The sequence below is a fragment of the Tursiops truncatus genome, chromosome 5 (assembly GCF_011762595.2).
Source record: "Tursiops truncatus isolate mTurTru1 chromosome 5, mTurTru1.mat.Y, whole genome shotgun sequence".
NCBI lineage: Eukaryota > Metazoa > Chordata > Mammalia > Artiodactyla > Delphinidae > Tursiops > Tursiops truncatus.
This window is the reverse complement of record NC_047038.1, coordinates 90,861,783-90,881,552: the sequence shown is the minus strand read 5'-3', so window position 1 is coordinate 90,881,552 and position 19,770 is coordinate 90,861,783. Positions and strand designations below refer to the sequence as shown.

Below are 19,770 nucleotides of genomic sequence, written 5' to 3'. Positions count from 1 at the left end.
GGCAAGTCATATTTAGCGATGCACAGAGGCGCCCGATTTCCATTTAGGAGGCCGGTACATGTCCCTCTCACCGCTTCGTACAGGCACCATGTTCCCTCGCCACCACGCCTTGGCACACTGACTCCTCCTGGCACCCTAACCTAGGCTGAGCTCCCAGCCCAAGCGTTGCTTCCCCAGGGAAACGTTCCCTGACAGCCAGATTAAGTCAGATCCTCTCTAGGATTAGCTCTCGGGGAACACACACGTCTCCTTCCTAGCACTTCTCAAAGCTGTAATCCTCCATTTATTTCAGAGTTCCGTCTTTCTCGGCACCAGTCTGTGAGCTCCCTGAGGGCACGGTGGGGCGTGCGTTTTTTCTCACTTTTGTCCCCACGGCGTGGCTGCTGACTGGCACGAAGTAAATGTTAGGATATATACTGAAGGAATGAAGAGGAAGTAAAGGAGAAGAGGAGCTCTGGGCGCTGAGAAGCGCCTGGGCGCCTACCTGCCGGCGGAGCACGCGCCGGACCAGCTCAGAGCCAGGAGGGCGGGCCGAGCTCGGCCCCTTTCTCGAGGGTTCGGCCGCCGCCGGGAGACGGAGGGGCCGCCCTATCACAAGTGCGGATGCGGCCGGAGAGCGGCCCTTCCTCAGGGGCTTTCCTCCTCGCCCCGAACCACGCCCAGGCTATGGGCGGGTAGCGAAAGGGGGAAAAGGGGAGGCAACCTAAGAGTCATTACCATTTGCGGCGAAGGCAGCGACTAACGCAGACTAAAGAGATTGCGCTTCCCCTCGCTTCCGTCCCGTCAGCTCGAGAACCGGAAATCCGGCTGCCCCGGGTCACGTGCCCAACCGCCATCTTGGTTCCGGTGGGAGCTGTACCCGGCAGGGGGTAGGGTAGAGCTGCGATGCTTCTCAGGACGTAGCTTTCGTCCTGGGGGAAGGGTCCGTGGAATTTGAGGGGAGGTGGAGGAGATGGCGGCCTTGGCGCGGGAAGACGGCGCCCGCGGGCAAGTGCAAGGGCGGCGGGGCTGCGAGCACTATGACAGAGGATGTCTCCTGAAGGTGAGGACTTCTGTGGGCTCTTCCCCTACGAGCTTCCGCCGGGCTGGGCTGGGGGCGGGGTGGGCAGGCAGGGCAGTTTTAGGCTTTTGGGCTGAAATTTGAGGTTAAGCTGTTGTCAGGATACCTTCCCCTCTAACTGGGTTCCTGCTGTAGAGAACGTTTATGGCAAGGCGACCACAGGGCCCACTTATTCTCTTGTGTTGTGCTTTGCGAGCAAAGCTCGTCTTGCTTGGGAAGAGCCTGGCCTTGCACATTGGTTAGTTTATCGGTGGGTTCATTTATTTAGTCTTTCGCTGCTGGAAGTAGACTGAGGCAGCCTTAGGCCTGTGCCGGCTTTTCTCCAGGATCACTTTCAGGTGTGTGATGAAATAAGAGAAGAGGAGTAAGCAGGTTTAGAATCAGAATACGATTTCATCTCCTGTCGTAAGTAAGTTTTACAGCTTGCCAGTTTCGTTTTAGAGTCAGGGATTATGCCTAAGCCTGCCAAGGAGGAAACATATGTGTGTAATAGGAAGACAGTTATGTAATTGCCACAAAATAGGGAATTATGTGTAGGAGAGTGTCTAGTATGCATATACTGTTACTTTAGCTGTTTGAGAAAAATTCCTAGTCAATCTAGAATTTTAAAAATTCGCATCCGTCCAATTAAAGTTCATTAATTTTTCTTGCAAGAAGCGGTTTAAAGATTTTGCTTAGAAAGCTTGAGCTTTGGAGTCCCACAGCCCTACCCCCCAAATTTTAGCTCTGCTCTTTGATAACTCAGTACTTTTTTTTTTTTTTTTTTTTTGCGGAACGCGGACCTCTCACTGTTGTGGTCTCTTCCGTTGCGGAGCACATGCTCCGGACGCGCAGGCTCAGCGGCCATGGCTCACGGGCCCAGCCGCTCCGCGGCATGTGGGATCTTCCCGGACCGGGGCACGAACCCGTGTCGCCTGCATTGGCAGGCGGACTTTCAACCACTGCGCCACCAGGGAAGCCCGATAACTCAGTACTTTTGAGAAAACTACTGGTTAATGCCCCACATATAAAATATGGGTGATAGAAGTTCCTGTTTCATAAAAAAGCATGAGGCCTGTAAGGATAACCTAAAGCCTTTTTTGTAGGCGGTGGTTTGGTGACCATTCCTCCACTGCACTGGATAAAGCTCTTTCAAAGGTGGTCATTCACCAGGTGTTGTTTAAGGAGAGTGAGTGCTATCCGTATGATTCCGTTTCCATTGAGATGTGTTAGAGTTTCAAACTTCAGGTCTAAAACTGAATTCAACATCCTTATCCTCCTCTCCCCCCAGGAAGTCACACAAATACCTCCGTGTTTCATAGCACTCAGGTAGTTGACCCTGAGTATCAAATGCTTTTTTGCCCCCCACCCCTTCCCTTAAATACCAGAGACCAAGTGAAGAGTTTTAAGGAGGAAGTAATCAACTAAATTAAAAGCTGCTGTTTGCCTTTAAATTTGGCAAGGAGACCTCGGTCACTGGTGATCTTGAGGAGAAAAGTTTCTGTGGAGAGGTTGGGACAGAGTGTGATTGGAGTGGATTCAAGAGAGAATGGGATTGGTGGAAATGGACATAGCCTTTATAGACAATTGTTGGAGTTTTGCTGTAAAAGAGAGCAAAAAAAAAAAAAAAATTGAGACTGTGGTTGTTGGAAGATGTGGGATCATGGGATTTTTTTTTCCCCCCATGGGAGGGAAAGATGGGAGGTGTTGCAGCATGTATGTATATTCTTAGAGGTGACCCCCCCCAAAATGAGAACATTTATCATGCAGGAGGAAGAGGGAAAACTGTAGGAGCCCTGTCTTTGAGTAGCCAAACTGAAGAGGGGATCCAGTGTACAAAGAGAGGAGTTGGCCTTAGATAAAAACGTGGACTGTAGACTGTAACAGAAGGACAGACGGTGTGAGGTACATTTGCAAGTAGGTTGACAGAGTTTGTGGGAGAATGTTCTCTCTTGATTATTTCTGTTTTCATAGTGAAATAAACAAGAGTGTAGCAGGAAGAAGACGTTTTTGAGGTTTGAAGAGAGAGGAGAAGATATGAAATAATCAGCTAGGTGTTCGGTCCTAGACGGTGGAAGAATGAAGAAATTGACTAGGGAAACATGGTAGTAAGACCCCACTTTTTATTAGGCGTTATGACTTAAACGTGAGAACAGCCAGTGTGGTGGTACTTTTGTTTTAGCCATATTTAGGTGTTCCTATGCAGGTTGAGTAGGAGAGAATTGGATTTAACCAGAGTTGGGGTTCTGGGTAGGTGAGTATGTAAATAGAGAAGGAAGGAACTAGGGTGTATGCAAGGGAAGAAGTGGAATTAGTTGGAAAAGGAGGAGGTAGTGGTTAGAGAATTTAATGCTTGAAATTAAGATACAAACAGGATTCAGTTCTTGTTCTAAGCAATGGTTCTTAAAGTGTGGGTGATTGGACCCCTGGGAATTCCTGAGGCCCATTAGAAGACTACTTTATACTGCTAAGACATTATTGTCTTTTTTAGCATGTGTGAAACTAATGACTAAAACTGCTAGCACCTTAACGTGAATCAAGGCAGTGGCACCGAACTGTACTAAACCTATAGTTTAAAAAAAAAAATCCAGTTTTACTTAAGAATGTGATTGATAGAATTAAAGCAGTAAAATTATTAATTGTATAAAATACCAACCATTGAATACATGTCTTTTTGTATGTTTGAAATGGGATGTTTTCATCAGGCACTTTTGCAGACTTACATTAGGTGCTTGTTATGAGGAAAAGTTCTGTGCAATTGGATTATGAACTGAATGAATTTCTTTTTTAATGGGACATTTTTTTACTTGAACTATGATTATTCAGACTTGAGTATTTGCTGGGCATTTTCTCCACTAGGAGGGAAGTGAGACTGTCATTGCAAGGAAAACAGTCAGCAGTGATAAAATTCAAGCTTTCATGTCAAAATTAGAGTTTTGGAAAACCTGTGTTAGCCTCTGTGAGCTTGAAAGCTTCACAATACTTATTTTTCTGTTAAGATGGTTAGTGATGTTAACAAATGTGATTTTTTGATATTGCATGTGAAATGTGGGAACATTGGGAAGAGCTACATAATTCAGTGAACTGATATTTTCCAATGACCAGTGGGTGGATAAAAGGTCCATTCACAATGCAAGATAGATCAATGGAAGGGAGAAAAGTTAACGGATTAGTTTCAGATTTCATGTTGCAACTACCTGTTCTTAAGATTTGTTGAGTTTTGGTGTCGTATCAGAAGAATATCCATAATTTTCTAAGAAGGTTATTAAAATACCTCTCCCTTTTCCAACTACATATTTGTGTGAGCCCAAAATTTCTTCATATACTTCAGCCAAAACTGTGTGAATGCAGAAGCACATACGAGAAGCTACCTATTTTGGGGGGAAATATAGCTGCTTTTCATTAAAATGTGTTATTTATGTTAACATGTAATTGGTTTGTTGCTATCATTTTAAAAATAAGTAATATTTTTAAAACCTGTAAGTTTTAATTTATAATATGGTAGGTGTCAATAGATATAATTTCACAGAAACAAAAGCTCTTTGGGATACAACATAATTTTTAAGACTATAGGTAAAGGGGTTGAGACCACAATGTTTGAGAACCACTGTTTTGTGGCATGACTGAGAATATGTGGCTGAGGAGGGTTGGAGGACAAGGCCATTGGAAGTGAGAAAGGGAACTGAGAGTTCAGGGTATTGGAGGGATTATCACTGTTGGATGTGCAGATAACTAAGATTTAGGACAAGAGTAATATTGGAAAGAAAAGGAGCCAGTTGAGTGTTAAAATAAGAAAAGAATGAGCTATGTTATGGGAAGTCATGGCATAGGAAGTCTTCAGAAATGAGAGGATCTGAAGGTCACGGTGTACTGGAAAGTATCAGGTTAGCTTACTGGCCTGCAGACTTCTCCATGTACTAGTTAGGGTAAGGTCTACAAAAAGACCCAGTAGTGATGTGAGTTAAAGAATAAAGAGTCTATTTCTTCTCACCTAACAATTCAAGGTGAATGATCCAGTTTGGTAATGAGGCTCTGTTTCACATGATTATCCTAGGGACAAGTTTTTTCCATTGTATTATTTTGCCATGGAGGAGGAGGCATGCCCAGTTTCTTAATATGCAGGCCCAGGAGTGGCACTGATTTCTTCCATGTGTATTCTGTTTGTAAGAACTTAGTCATTTGGTCACAGGTAACAGCAAGGAAACTGTAGTATAGCTGGGCAGTCATGTGCCCGGGAAGAAGGAGACAGTAGATTTTGTTGGACAACTGGCAGTCTTTGCTGCTCTTGAAAACAAGGACTGTCTTTTACGTTTATTGCATCTTCTAAAGTATCAGATACGTAGCTGATGGTTAGTAAACTTAAGAGGACTAAAATATAATCTTTATAGTATTTAATGCTTCGGGTTTGAAGTTGGTAAATGAATTTATCTGGAATGTCTAAGTAGAAATTGCCTGCGTGCCATTTAGGCTGAGAATGAGTTTAGGGTATTGTGGGATTAGTTTTGCAATCTAGGGACTTCCATCCTTCACAGTTCTTCTGTCTTTAACTACAAGGTTGTATTCAGCTTGACACAGAAATGTAGATGTTGAAGGAAAAACAGTGAAATGTCATGTTTAGTGTCAGTTTACCAAATGATCTATTGGTTGTAATCTTTTGACCTTGTTCCGAGGAGGAGGAGGAAGGAAATTTCTTTTTGCATTGCAAACTTGTCTTTTCTTGCTTCTTATAACTGTTTTTCTCCCTTGGGGATTAGGCACCATGCTGTGACAAGCTTTATTCTTGCCGGTTGTGTCATGATAACAATGAAGATCATCTGCTAGATCGCTTTAAAGTAAAGGAAGTGCAGTGCATAAACTGTGAAAAAATCCAACGTGTAAGATTTTATCACAAATTTCTATTTTCTTTCTTTAAAAAAAAATTATCCTAAGGTGGTTTTAAAAATTTAATCAAGAGTATTGCCAGTATGACTTCTTTAGCTCTTAAAGTAAGCCTTATCTTGGATTTCAGTGTATAAAAACTTGTAAAGATAAAACTGCGTGTACATTAATAAAAATTCTGGATATTTAAATAGTAATTCAAAATGTTTTGGTAAACTCTAATTTTTTAGTTACATGTGTTTTTTTTAGGCACAACAGACTTGTGAAGAATGTAGCACATTGTTTGGAGAATATTATTGCAGTACGTGCCATCTGTTTGACAAAGACAAGAAACAGTATCATTGTGAAGACTGCGGAATTTGTAGGTACTGTATGTAAAGTATTCTTTTCTAATTGCTTCTGATATATCTGAGGAATAGTAGTTTTTAAAATCAACTTAGTTGGAATATAATTATTGATACATCTTATAAAATGCATTCATTTTAAGTGTCTAGTTCAGTAACTTTTGACAAATATATATACTGTGTTACTACCAACACAAATCAAGATAAAAAATATTTCCATTATTCTAAAAAGTTTCTTCATGCCTTCATCATTTAACTAGGCCATCAACAATTGTGTGCCTATTTAAATTTTAACTTTGGGGTAGAAAATATGCTTTTATATGAAGTGTTTTGTAGGCAACGAAGGTAAAAAATTAGGGTAGATTTTTTTCCTTTTTGAAGATTAGTTTAAAAAAAGTTGTCAAAAGTTTTGATAAAATCACTACAGACTTAAAAATTGGAAAATACAGAAAAGTAGAAAGAATGAAAGTATTGATAAAACAGCCTGAAGTCCAATCACCCACTGACAAGGTACTATTGACATGTTGGTATATAGGAATTTTTTTCTTTCTAAAAATCCTGAAGTGTTAGATGTATACATAAGCATATATGTAACGTGTTTGTTTTAAAGTATACTAATACAGCAAGCCACTCATTTTAAGAAATAGAATGTTACCAATACTGCTGGAGCTCTTAAGTATTCTATGTTAATCCTTTCTCCTTGATCCCACTGGAGAATTTTAAATCGCTTTCCTTTCTTTTATGTAGTTGTTTTTAAGGAAGGATAACAAACATATCAAAAGATGTACCAATCATAAGCAAACAACCTTTTTCTAGTTTTTAACTCTAGAAGTTTGATATGGGTCTTTTTTATAGCTTTCATGTCTATACTCTTTGAACGTGTGGAATATAGAAATAATAATTGGTTTCATGTTCTCTGCTAATTCTAACATCTTTGTCAGTTCTGGATTAATTCTGATTGATGGATTATTATTTTTTGGTTGGGTTTTCCTGCTGCTTTGTGTCACTGGTCATTGTTGGATACCAGACATTGTGATTTTTTACCTTGTTGGGATATTTTCATATTCCTACAAATCTTCGTGAGCTTTATTTTGAGATGCAGTTAAGTTACTTGGAAACAGTTTGGTACTTCTGGGACTTGCTTTTTTAATTTGTTAGATGGATCTGGAGGTGTGCTTATTCTAGGAATAATTATTCCTCACTACTGAGGTATTACTCAGTACCTTCCTGAGTACTCTACCCAGTATCCCATGAGTTCTAAGGTTTTCCAGTCTGGCTGATGGGAGTAAGCACTGATCCTGGCCATGTCTGAGTGCTGAGCACTGTTCCTTCTAGTTCTCTTGGATGGTTCTCTCTCTGGCCTTGGGTAGTTTCCTCACATGGATGCACTGATGTGTATCCTGCTAAATACCTGAGGGGGCTCCCCTGTGCAGCTCTGTCCTCTCTGGTACTCTGTCCTGTGAACTCCAGCCATCTTCTCAGTCAGGAAGTCTTTTTGACTCTGCCTTACTTCCTTCAACTTGTTTGGCCTGGAAGTGCTCTAAGCAGTAAACTGGGGCAATTGTAGGGCTCACTTAATTTGCTTCCCGTATCTCACAGATCACTGTCCTTCATTGCCTGATGTTCAGTGAAACTTGTTTCATATATTTTGTTTGGGTTTTGTGGTGGTGGTTTTAGGCAAGAGGGTAGATCCAGTCTCTCTTATTCTGTCTCGGGCAGTAGTGGAAGCCTCCCTGCAGGGTTTTACCTGTGGAATTTGACAGGCTGATTCTAAATTTCACTTGGAAGAGAACATTCACGTAGCTAAGCAGATTTTGAAAAGGAAGAATAACAAGGAGGGGGTTGCATTTCCACATAATCAAAACATGATAAAGTTAGAGTAATTCAAATGGTGTGTTCTTTGTACAGGAATAGACAAATAGATAAAGGGAAGAACAGTGTGTTTGTGAGTGTGTGTGTGTGTTTGTGTACATTCACATATTTATACACATGAATTTATAACAGAAGTGGCATTTCAGATCAGGAGAAAGGGAATTAGGAAAATTGTTTATCCATTTGCGAACAAAAAATTGATTACTAAAACTGTGCATTCATTAGAATATGGTTTTAGCATGTTGCGACAGAAACTCTAAATAACAAGTGCTTCAAAAAAGGTAGACGTTTATGTTTCTTATGGAAAAGTCTGAACCATGTAGTTAATTAAACAGAAGTCCAGGTTCCTCTTATTTTTTTGCCATCCATAAGCTGTTTTCTTGCCTACATAGTTTAGAAGAGTCCATATTCTGATATATCAGTGGAAAGGGGGAAATAGGTGAATGGAAGGTATACCCTTTTCTCCTAAGGGCATGAGACAGAATTTTCATTTGTCTTTTCTGTTCATACCTTCAGAGAAGTTAGAAAATAGTTTTTATTCTGGCAGCCCTGTGCCTAGCTAAATGTTCTGTTGTTGTGCAAGAAGAGGTATAAGAGAAATTTGGGGACAGCTAGCAATCTCACCTTTACCATACCTAATACATTTCAAATGGATGAAAGAAAAATATAAAAATTACAAGCCATAGTATTAGAAGTATATAGAGGAATATGTTCATGACCTGTGGGTTTCAAAAGTCTTTTCAAGACCAGAGGCAGAAGCATAAGGCATAAAGGAAAATACGTCTTTTTATTACATAAGAATTAAAATGACTGTATAACAAAAGATGTAAAAAAAAGATGACATACCAGAAAAATAATTGTAACATACGCAAGTGAAAAAGATTAATACCCAAGGTATGTGAAGAGCTCCTTTAAATAAGGTTCCTCAAAAAAAGTAAAAGTAGAACTACCATATGATACTATATGCAATTCCACTCTTGGGTACATATTCGAAAAAAATGAAAACACTAATTTAAAACGGTACATGCACCCCAAGTGGTACTGTTCATAACAGTAACACACACACACACACACACACACACACACACACACACACACACACACAGGAATATTACTCAGCCACAGGAAAAGAATGAAATTCTGCCATTTGCAATGTCATGGGTGGACCTAAAGAGTATTATGCTTAGTGAAAAGCCAGACAAAGACAAATGCTGTATGTTATCACTTATATGTAGCATCTAAAAAATAAAACAATGAATGTATATAACAAAACAGAAACAGACTCACAGATATAGAAAACAAACTAGTGGATACCAGTGGGAAGAGAGAAGGGGGGAGGGGCAAGATACAGGGGTAAGGGATTAAGAGATGCAAACTACTATGTATAAAATAGATAAGGAACAAGGATATATTGTATAGCACAGGGAAATAATAGCCATTATTTTGTAATAACTTTAAATGGAGTATAATCTATGAAAAATTTTTTAAACTTTATTTATTTTTGGCTGCTTTGGGTCTTCGTTGCTGTACACGGGCTTTCTCTAGTTGCGGTGAGCGGGGGCTACTCTTCGCTGCGGTGCGTGGGCTTCTCATTGCGGTGGCTTCTCTTGTTGCGGAGCACGGGCTCTAGGTGTGCAGGCTTCAGTACTTGCAGCATGTGAGCTCAGTAGTTGTGGCTCGCAAGCTCTAGAGCTCAGGCTCAGTAGTTGTGGCGCACAGGCTTAGTTGCTCCTCGGTATGTGGGATCTTCCCGGACCAGGGATCGAACCCGTGTCCCCTGCGTTGGCCAGCAGATCCTCAACCACTGTGCCACCAGGGAAGTCTTCTATGAAAATATTGAATCACTATGCTGTATATTTGAAACTAATATAATATTGTAAATCAAGTATATACTTCAGTTAAAAAAAAGAGCTTTTTAAAAAATATTTATGTATTTGCTGTGCTGGGCCCTAGTTGCGGCACACAGGATCTTTGTTGGCGCGTGTGGGATCTTTGTTGTGGCATGTGGGATCTAGTTCCCTGACCAGGGATCGAACCTGGGCCCCCTGCACTGGGAGCATGGAGCCTTAACCACTGGACCACCATGGGTGTCCCAAAAAGACCTCTTCAAAATTGATGAAAGACAAATACCCTAGTAGAAAAATGAACCAAGGACATGAACAGGCAATCCACGGGAGAAATCCAAATGGTTCATAAACATTAAAATATGCTCCCTGTCTCATCATTTGAGAAATGCAAATTAAAAAGACTCTTCAAATTTGTCTGTCATATAGGTAACCAGTATTGGCTAGGGTGTGGGGAACATGGGTGCTGTCACACATTGTTGGTGGGAGTATAAACTGTGCTGTCTTTGGAGGTCAGTTTGGCAGCATCAGAACTGATGATGCAATGCCCTCTGACCCCATAGTTTCACTTTTAGGAATCTTATAAAAAGTCATCAACATGTAGGTTGAGTGATGTCTGTATACAGATATTTATTGTATCATTGTATTAACTAAAGATAGTAAATTATATCAATAAAAGAATATTAAAAAAATTATGATATATCCATACCATGTAATATTATGAAACTGTAGAGAGGAATAAAGTGGTTCTATGTATTCATACATAGAATACTCTTCAGGAAATAATTGTTTTCTTCAGAAAGTTGCAGAACAGGATATATAGAAAGAATCCATCTGTGTAAAAAACAAAACCCAAAGTGTGTGTGTCTGTATATATATATGGGCAATTTTATAGGAGAAAAAGACATGGAAGGGTAGGTACCATTCTGCTTATAGTGCTTTTACATTTGGGGAGTGCTGTTGGGGAGGTAGGGGTTTACCTCATTTCTTCAGTGTGGTTTGAACTTTCTTTACAGTGAAACGAAACTTACATATGATGAACAGATTATCACTGTAGTAAAAGATGTGTTTGTTTTTCATGCTGTTTTTAGGATTGGTCCAAAGGAAGATTTTTTCCACTGTCTGAAATGTAACTTATGCCTCACAGTAAATCTCCAAGGAAAGCACAAGGTATATAATTCAGTTTGCATGATTTAAAAAGTATTACAGTGTTTTTGAAAACAGCTCAAATCCTAATTTGTTTAAAAGCATGCTCATTTTCAGATATTACCAAGTACAATCATGTTGCTTTTTATTTTTCAGCAGTATTAAGTAGATATTCTAAAGTATACACCTTAGAATATCTGATCTACAATTCCGTTTCTTCTATATGGTGTGTAAGAATACTTCCATCAGTTATTAGTGAAATGTAGACAACTTCTAAATTGACTTATGGATTCTTATCATTGATACTGGTATTAAGAATAGCTTTTAAAAAGTGTGGTACAGGAGGGCTTCCCTGGTGGTGCAGCGATTGAGAGTCCGCCTGCCGATGCAGGGGACGCGGGTTCGTGCCCCGGTCCGGGAAGATCCCACATGCCGCGGAGCGGCTGGGCCTGTGAGCCATGGCCGCTGAGCCTGTGCGTCCGGAGCCTGTGCTCCGCTATGGGAGAGGCCACAGCGGTGAGAGGCCCGCGTACCGCAAAAAAAAAAAAAAAAAAAAATGCGGTACAGGAGAAATACAGAGCAGTGTAACCTTTTGTTAACACAGCATTCCAAGAAAATTCAGTATTCCTTTCATAATTAGACAAATACTTTTCATTTGGATGTAGAAATTTTATATCATGATCCTAGGCCTGTTAAAAATTAGTTTTCATTACTTAGGAGAAAATCTAATAAACTATCGTTTATAGTACTGATTCTATCCAAGAATTTAGAGAATGGAGAGACTAACGAGGGTGTTTTAAAAATAGATACTAGATAATAACTGGCCTAAAATACTGAGGTGGTGAGGTGAATAATGAACATAGGGGATATTGTGAGGAGTATAAGGAAGAAACAATGGGGCTGAATAAAGATGACATCCAAGGTTTTTAGTGCTGGCTTAAAGTAGTTGATTAATAGATTGTGAATTTGTAGGAGATAAAAGATTGGGTTTGGTTTTACCGACTTGAGTTTAGGGTGATAGCAAGATAATGCTTGCTGTGTTGTCTTTAGAAAACTATACTCATTTTCTCTTGTGGTATTTTTATTTTGTTTCTCAGTTATTTTTTATTGTTTATATTAGTAAATGGTCGTATCATCTACTCAGGTGCTTAGTTAAAAAACCTGGGCATCATCCATGGCTTGGTGCTTTTTCTTTTACCTCCTCACACCTAATCAGACACTGTCTTGTCCAGTTAAGAACTCTGGCCCTGTGGGCACCGTGTTGGAGCTCAAATATATTTCCACCTCTTGCCACCATATAATTTTGGGAGTTCTTTAGCTTCTCTAGGCCTCAAATACATCATCTGTAAAATGGGGTAATAATTGTACCTGTTTGATTTAGTGTTGTGGGAATTAATTGAGGTAATACAGGTAATGAACTTGGCATATGGCATGTAGTACAATCTCTGTAATATGAACTGTTATTATTTATAAAATGATAATTTGAATAATTAAGACATATTCATAGTTGTGAGAGTTAACTGTTCAATTTTTGTCTGACATAAGAAACGTGTATTAATGTTCATTATTATCTTTAATAAGTTGGTATGGTTTCCTTTGTTTTTATTATTAATACTATGGTTATATCATTTCCATCTAGTTAAGCTTTGGTAATTTTAGTTTTGCTTTTAAACAGTGTATTGAAAATGTTTCCCGGCAGGATTGTCCAATATGTTTGGAGGTAAGCTTAAAATATTTTTTGTTTTGGAAATATCCCCTCTTGAATTTAAAATACTGGGTATTTATATTGTCTTCATGTAATTAAGCACTAACATTTATTTCCTTTTACAGGACATTCACACATCCCGTATTGTTGCTCATGTCTTGCCATGTGGACATCTTTTACACAGGTAAAGTAACTTTGGTTTTTCTCCTAAAAAATGTTTGGAAATAGTGGAGGTACTTTTTGCTTTATTAAAATAATGTTATATTTTTCAGAACGTGTTATGAAGAAATGTTGAAAAAGTGAGTGTTTCATGGGATTTAAAAAAACTGTAATTGTAAGACCTCTGTTTTCTTTTCTTTTCTTTCCTTTTTTTTTGTTTTTTTGAGGGGAGGGGGAAATGGGCAAACCTTGCAGTTACTTGCACCATATTGGACATGGTAGATATTTCTCTCGAAATGGGTTGGGTAGATGGGTAGTGTTAAAGTGAGCAAAAAGCATGGTGGGGGCATAGGACTATACCTTTGTCCTCTTGTTTCTGTTATGCCTTATCTCATCCCGCAACTTGAGACAGATAACTCTCATTTTCTGGCTGTACTTGTTGGGGAGCTCAGTCTCTGCCAGAGGCAGTCATAGCGTTGTAAAAAATAAAAATACTGAGGCATGTTGCTCAAAATTCTTAGTTGTTTTATCGGCCCAGTATAATGACCTGCCAAAAAAAGCTTCTAACAAGATTTATCTAATGCTGATTTTGTTGTGGGGAAAGGATGCTAAAGTGAGATGCAAATAGTTAGGAAAGAGGAGACTGTGTAAATGTATTTTGGTCTTGCAAATTAATGAGTAGAAACTTTAAGAGCCAGATAGAAGGGAACTTTTTCAGAATTTTTAGAAAGGAAATAATATGATCTGAATAAGTTTTAAGGAATACAATCTCTCCTTTGCTTGAATAGGTTAAGAAATTGAGGCTGTTTAGCTAAAAAGCAGTTTAATTGGTTTTTAAAATATATTGAGTATATTCTACAGAGAATATTGAGTAATTCCTCTTCATTTTAGAGAACTGAGGAAAAAGAAGTAGGTTTAAAAAACACCCTATGACACAGGATTTAATTGAAAACTTTTACATTATGAAAGTTTCCAGATTTGTAAGATGATCTTGAATTATAAAATAATACCTATCTTGGATGGTTTACGTACCAGTTAGCATGCATCTTCTTGTATGCCTGAGTTGATATACTCCCCATTTAATGTTTGGGAAATAACTCTTTTATCTCTCCTAGAGACTACAGGTGTCCATTATGTATGCACTCTGCTTTAGATATGACTAGTTACTGGAGACAGCTGGATGATGAGGTAGCACAGACTCCTATGCCATCAGAATATCAGAACATGACTGTGGATGTGAGTAGAATCAATGCTTAAAAAAACTTTTCAGGTTCCTTGTTGATGTTCATGTTTATTTTTGCCCTTTTGCTCAGATCTGTCTAAAAAATACTATTTGGGCATAGATGCCAATGTGATGATTAATGGGAAGGACAGAATAATCTTTAAATTTTAGTTACTCTGAACTCAAAAGACCAGGAAAAAAAATCCAAGAATACCTTTGTGAAATTCTTTCCAACACTAGATGGCAGGCAAAAACTTTATTCTGAATAATTTACATATTACTTAACAGAGTCAGTTGGTAATGTAACTGAGTAGAGGTGGATTACTGGTTTGATGTTTTATTTTAATTATGTTTTAATTTTAATTATTTTAAATTTTATTTCAGGCAAACATGTTTACTGATTTTTTTTTTAAGATTACTTCTTGGTTTTTAATGTTTATTACCCTTTTTAGTCTAAGACTTTATTTGGTCTTAGCCTGTAATCTAAAATATAAGAGGTATTTCTGTGCCTTTTGCCTTGTGGAGAATGATCATCTTTTCTCCATTAATTGAGATGTGCTATCTAGTCTCAGCATAGTACATTCAGTTACAGGTTAGAATTGGAAAGTAGATAGCTTTCTGGTGCTTTAATAACTTTTTGACATGAATTTTCAAAACATCTTCATTTCAAATACTTCTACACAAAAAGATAAAAATCACTTAACAAAGACAGATAAAAATTATGTTCTGTTTTATTCACACTGGAGCATTTCATAATTCATGTGGATAATTGAATTGTTAGTAAGATCAATGAAAGATCACTTTTGTAATACTGATAGTTGTGTCATGTTTTATTAGAGCCTGTAATGTGCTATGTCCTATTTAGATCATTTTTTAAAATAACAGCCTTATTGAGATGTAATTCACATATCATACAACTCATCCATTTAAAATATCCAGTTCAGTGCTTTTTAGTGTATTCTTGGAGTTGTGCAAACATAACCACCATCAAATTTAGAATATTTTCATCACCCCAGAAGGAAACCCCATAGCCATTAGCAGTCATTCCTTAATCCTCTAGCTCTAGGCAACGAGTAATCTACTTTCTACATTTAGATCATATTCTTAAAAGAATTACTTTCCAAATTATAATTTAGAGAAAATTTGGATGTTTTCTACTTATTATGGTGTGGCTCTTCTAAAGCTAATGCTTTTCTCACATAGTAATTTATTGATCTTTTTTCAGGTTAACACCTTTTTTATTTTTCAGTATCTCAGTACTAGAAGAGATTAATTCCTAAGTGGCATCTTATTGTCATTTTAGGGACGAGCCAAAAGCTTTTCTTTGTTCAACTTTAGAAAGTATTCTTTTGGACTTTAATTCATTTTTGAGGCATGGAAGGCTAGGAACTTAGCATATTAAAGGATAAGCAAAAATATTATAAGTATGTAAAAGTTCGTTTTGTTAACTAAGATAATATTCTAAGTGTCAGTGAAAAATAATGAAATTGTGTGTTGTTTTGAATTAGTATAGGTGTTGATCTGATTATGATGCCTATGTTAATTTTTGTGCTACTACTATTTATACTATTTGGGAACTATTTTAAAATAAGACTTCTTAGCTCAAATCCACATTTTCATTTTCTAAATTCACAGCTAATCTCTTATTAGAGATTTTAGTGAACAAATAAAAGGTATTTCTATTTATGGAAACGTTTAGACTTAACATATGTATGGTTTCATATCTTTAGTATGATTTTCGAGGAATTGTTTTGAGCAGACAGTGCCACTTTCTATTTATAAGGTTTAGTATACTTAATTTTAATTCATCTCTTTTCAGATTCTCTGCAATGATTGCAATGGAAAATCTACAGTCCAGTTCCATATATTAGGCATGAAATGTAATATTTGTGAGTCCTACAATACTGCTCGCTCAGTCTGGAGGATGTAGAATTTCAGTAGATCAGCAATGACCAGCCTATACTGTACTGGACAACTGAGCATTTTCTGATATAGAAAAAGGCTATCTTTTTATCATGGTGCGTCAGAATCTGTGCATTAGAGTTGATGTGTTTTGTATTAGTGTCACAGGGTAAAATCATATTACAGGACTTAAGGATTCAGGGTCTCTTTGTAGAATTATCACAGCTCTACGTTGAATGACAGCCACCATGCTTGTGTTTTGATTGGAAATTCCTTTGGTGTCAGTTGTTTGGAAGTTAATGTTTGCTACTGAAATTCACATCCATAGATGTATTATACTTACATGGAACTTTGTTTTAAGTGACACTATGCACACAGAATTCCTTTCTAGTTCTTGATAGAACTATACTTAATTCTTAGTATTATTCTTGACTCTTTACGGGGTGTGCTGTGAGAATATGTTCTATCTTACTGTTAAAATCTAATTACATATACTTTAGAATTTTCTAAGACGGTCCTTTGGATCCTGTAAATGTGAATTATGATGTAATAACTGCTAATAAAACTATATTGAAACAGTATTTTATAGAAAGTTTTTTTCCAAGGCTATCTATTTTTGGCTCAGAGCAATTCTCTTTTCTTTATTTTGAAGTGTTCTTCTATAAGAGTAATTGGGAAAAAGGTAAAATAATAGAACTCTTCTAAGCCTTAAGAAAGCCATCAACATTGAAAATAATCGTTTTGGTTGTCCAGAATTATTTTTTCAAAGAATAATTTATTCATTCAGTCAGCAATTATTTAGTGAGCAACTGTTATGTGCTGGCTGTGGTTCTAGATGCTATACGGATAACAGTGAACAATACAGACCAAAGTCCCTGCCTTCATGGTGCTACATTTTAGTGTTCTTCACACTTGACTAGCTTTTTTCTCGTTTTTCTTTATGTATGCAGTGGTTGTCTTTGTTGTGAATGGGGTGGGTTCTTTCTTCTCTAAACGCTTGAAAGTAGGTATGGATGAGTAGAAGGGACATGAAATGTAACTTTTTCAGGGACTAGTGATGGAATTAGATATACCTCTTAATTCAGGAACATGGTACACAAAAATGTTTGATGACCTGAACTTTTTTACAGCAGTGTCCCAGTATCCAACTTAGTCTGTTTATAAAAAGCTTTAGGTTAGGACGTAAAATGTGTGCATATCAGTCGACAGGTATTTATTAAACACCAATTATGTTTCCAGCTTTGAGTTAGTTGAATCTCCTGTGAATAAGGAAGATAGGCTTTTAACTAAAAATCCTCACGTTTCTGGTACATTTATTTCTTTGTTGAAATCTCTACCTGGACAAAGATAGCAATATTTGTTTGTCTGTCTGTTTTGGCAACTCTGTGTGGCCTGCGGGAATCTTAGTTCCCCGACCAGGGATCGAACCTGCACGCCCTGCAGTGGAAGCACAGAATCTTGACCACTGGGCTGGCAGGGAAGTCAAGGCAGCAGTATTGATTTCCAGTTTTGGGCCCAGATCTTCTTTATTGTATCCTGTCTTCCTGTCTTCCATGTTCTGCTCTTGTGTTCTCTCCCTTTGTCCGTTTCCTCCGCCTGGGCAGAGCACTCATGCTGATCTTGATTTGGGGAAGGAATGGGATATTTTGCTAGGTATTACCAGTCAGTATACAGATAAGGAAAGACTAGTTTTCCAGTCGTATTACTTTTTATTTCTGTTATCTAATCCTGCTAAACTGATTTAAATCATACTGTTGCTTTTAATCATAGAATCATTGGCTCTTTGAGTAGGAGTGAGTATTGTAATAGTAACAAAGTTCTGATTTGAGCATCTACTGTTTGCCAGGCTTAGTGATTAGCATTAATCACTACCATAATTCTGTAGGGTAGGTGCTGTCATTTCATAGATGAGAAGGCTGAAGTTCAGAGGTTAAATGACATGCTTGAGTTAGTGACAGGCACTCAGTATTGGAGCTGGGAATCAGATCCAGGTCAATGACCCCAAACCCACTATACCATGCTGCCTTTAACTCAAACTTCCATTTTGCTAAACTACCCTTGATAGCTAAGTCATCTGTCATGGAGGAGCTTGTGATTTGATAGACCTTCCATTTTTAGTTGCCTTCTTTTATCTCTAAATCTGATTAGTTATATCTTCAACTCAGGGTGCAAATCTGTCCAAAATAATGCAGAATTGGTAATGTAAAAGCTTGTTTATCATATCATGTGCTTGTGTTTATGATATCAGTCATGTGCTTGAAGCAGTTTTCAAATGCCCTTGAAGTTTATGTACCAAGGGTTTCTTTAAGGGTTTGTCCATGACATGTCAATTCAATGCTTAAAATCCTTCAACAGTTCTCATTCACAGTCAGAAGTTCCTTAGCATTCAATACATAATACTTAAAATGGAAAACCTTAAAAATTGTTTTGGCTTGTCCTAATTCAAAAATATCTTTATTGTAGGAAAGAGATAGGAAAAGAAGGTTAAAAAAAACTCATCTTTCAGAGATGACTACTGTTAATATTTTTTAATGGATAACTTCGTTCTTTTCTTGTTCATAGAGACTTTAAAAAAGCTTAGGAATGTTAAACGCTTAGTCTGATCTTTGGTATGGTGGTATGGTAGAATTATCTGTCCCTGAAATAAGGTAGAGCAGAATTATCTGTCCCTAAAATAAGTCAGATTGCCTTGCCACAGAATTTGTATGTACATTGTACTTACAGTGTAAAAACCAGTAACTCAATGTGTTTATGAATTTCTTGATGCATGGAAGCCTGTTGGCCCCTTTTATCATTAATGAAGTGTGTATATCAAGTTGTTCACTTTTTACCTCTTGTAGTTTCTAGAGTCTTCTTAACCAGATTGTGGAGTTGTGTATGATATTGACTTTAGCTCATGTTTGAAGTAGTAGTATGTTTATGGTGTCATAGATTTTTAAACTCATTCTTGTTTTTTTTCCACTAAAACCTATTTTCGTATTGTACACATATTTAATTTTCTTTTAATTAAAAAAATTTTGGTCATGAATCACAACAAATGTGAGTAGTAAGGAGCCAACATCCTATCTTATATGTGCTTGACACCTAATAGGTGTTCAGTAGTGAATACATTAATTTGAAGTGAATTAATTAACTTGAAATGGATGTTCAAAAGTCTGTGTCATTTCTTTAATCATCTCTAAGTTCTCTTACAGTTTTTGCCGTTTGTATTATTTCACTGAATTTATTTCTTACTATGTGGACTTATTTCTTATTGTCATTTTCATGTCGATTTTTTCCCCTTGTGCTTGTCCAGTTAATCCTTTGTATTACATGCCACCTTTAGGCAGGTCTGCTTTTGTAATTTGTTCTTACACATCTGTTTTCATTCCCATAATAGTTTCATACCTACTTGGTTGTCTTCCATCTGATTTCACTTTCTGTCTGCCTCACGTCCATCTTGCCAGATTACTTTTCCTAAACTTACTTGTTATAATTTTAGTCAAAATAATGTACAGGCTCCCTACCGTATATTTGATTTAGCCCAGATTCCACACATTGACGTCTTTACAGTATTGTTCCAGTTTTTTTTTTTTGGATAATCTTTATTAATTCAGTTAGCATTTTATTTATTTTTTTATACAGCAGGTTCTTATTAGTGATCAATTGTATACACATCA

General features: G+C 37.6%; 1 protein-coding gene across 1 annotated transcript; it reads left to right on the top strand.

The window, feature by feature from the left end:
• The first annotated feature begins 802 nt into the window (after nucleotides 1-802).
• RCHY1 (ring finger and CHY zinc finger domain containing 1) lies at nucleotides 803-16,692 on the top strand. Its single transcript, XM_019932720.3, is given in 10 exon segments — nucleotides 803-1,042; nucleotides 5,794-5,913; nucleotides 6,167-6,282; nucleotides 11,069-11,147; nucleotides 12,799-12,843; nucleotides 12,954-13,012; nucleotides 13,101-13,127; nucleotides 14,103-14,223; nucleotides 16,029-16,118; nucleotides 16,120-16,692. Coding segments are annotated over 10 exon segments (789 nt in total). The 5' UTR covers nucleotides 803-952; the 3' UTR covers nucleotides 16,162-16,692.
• The last annotated feature ends 3,078 nt before the right edge of the window (nucleotides 16,693-19,770 follow it).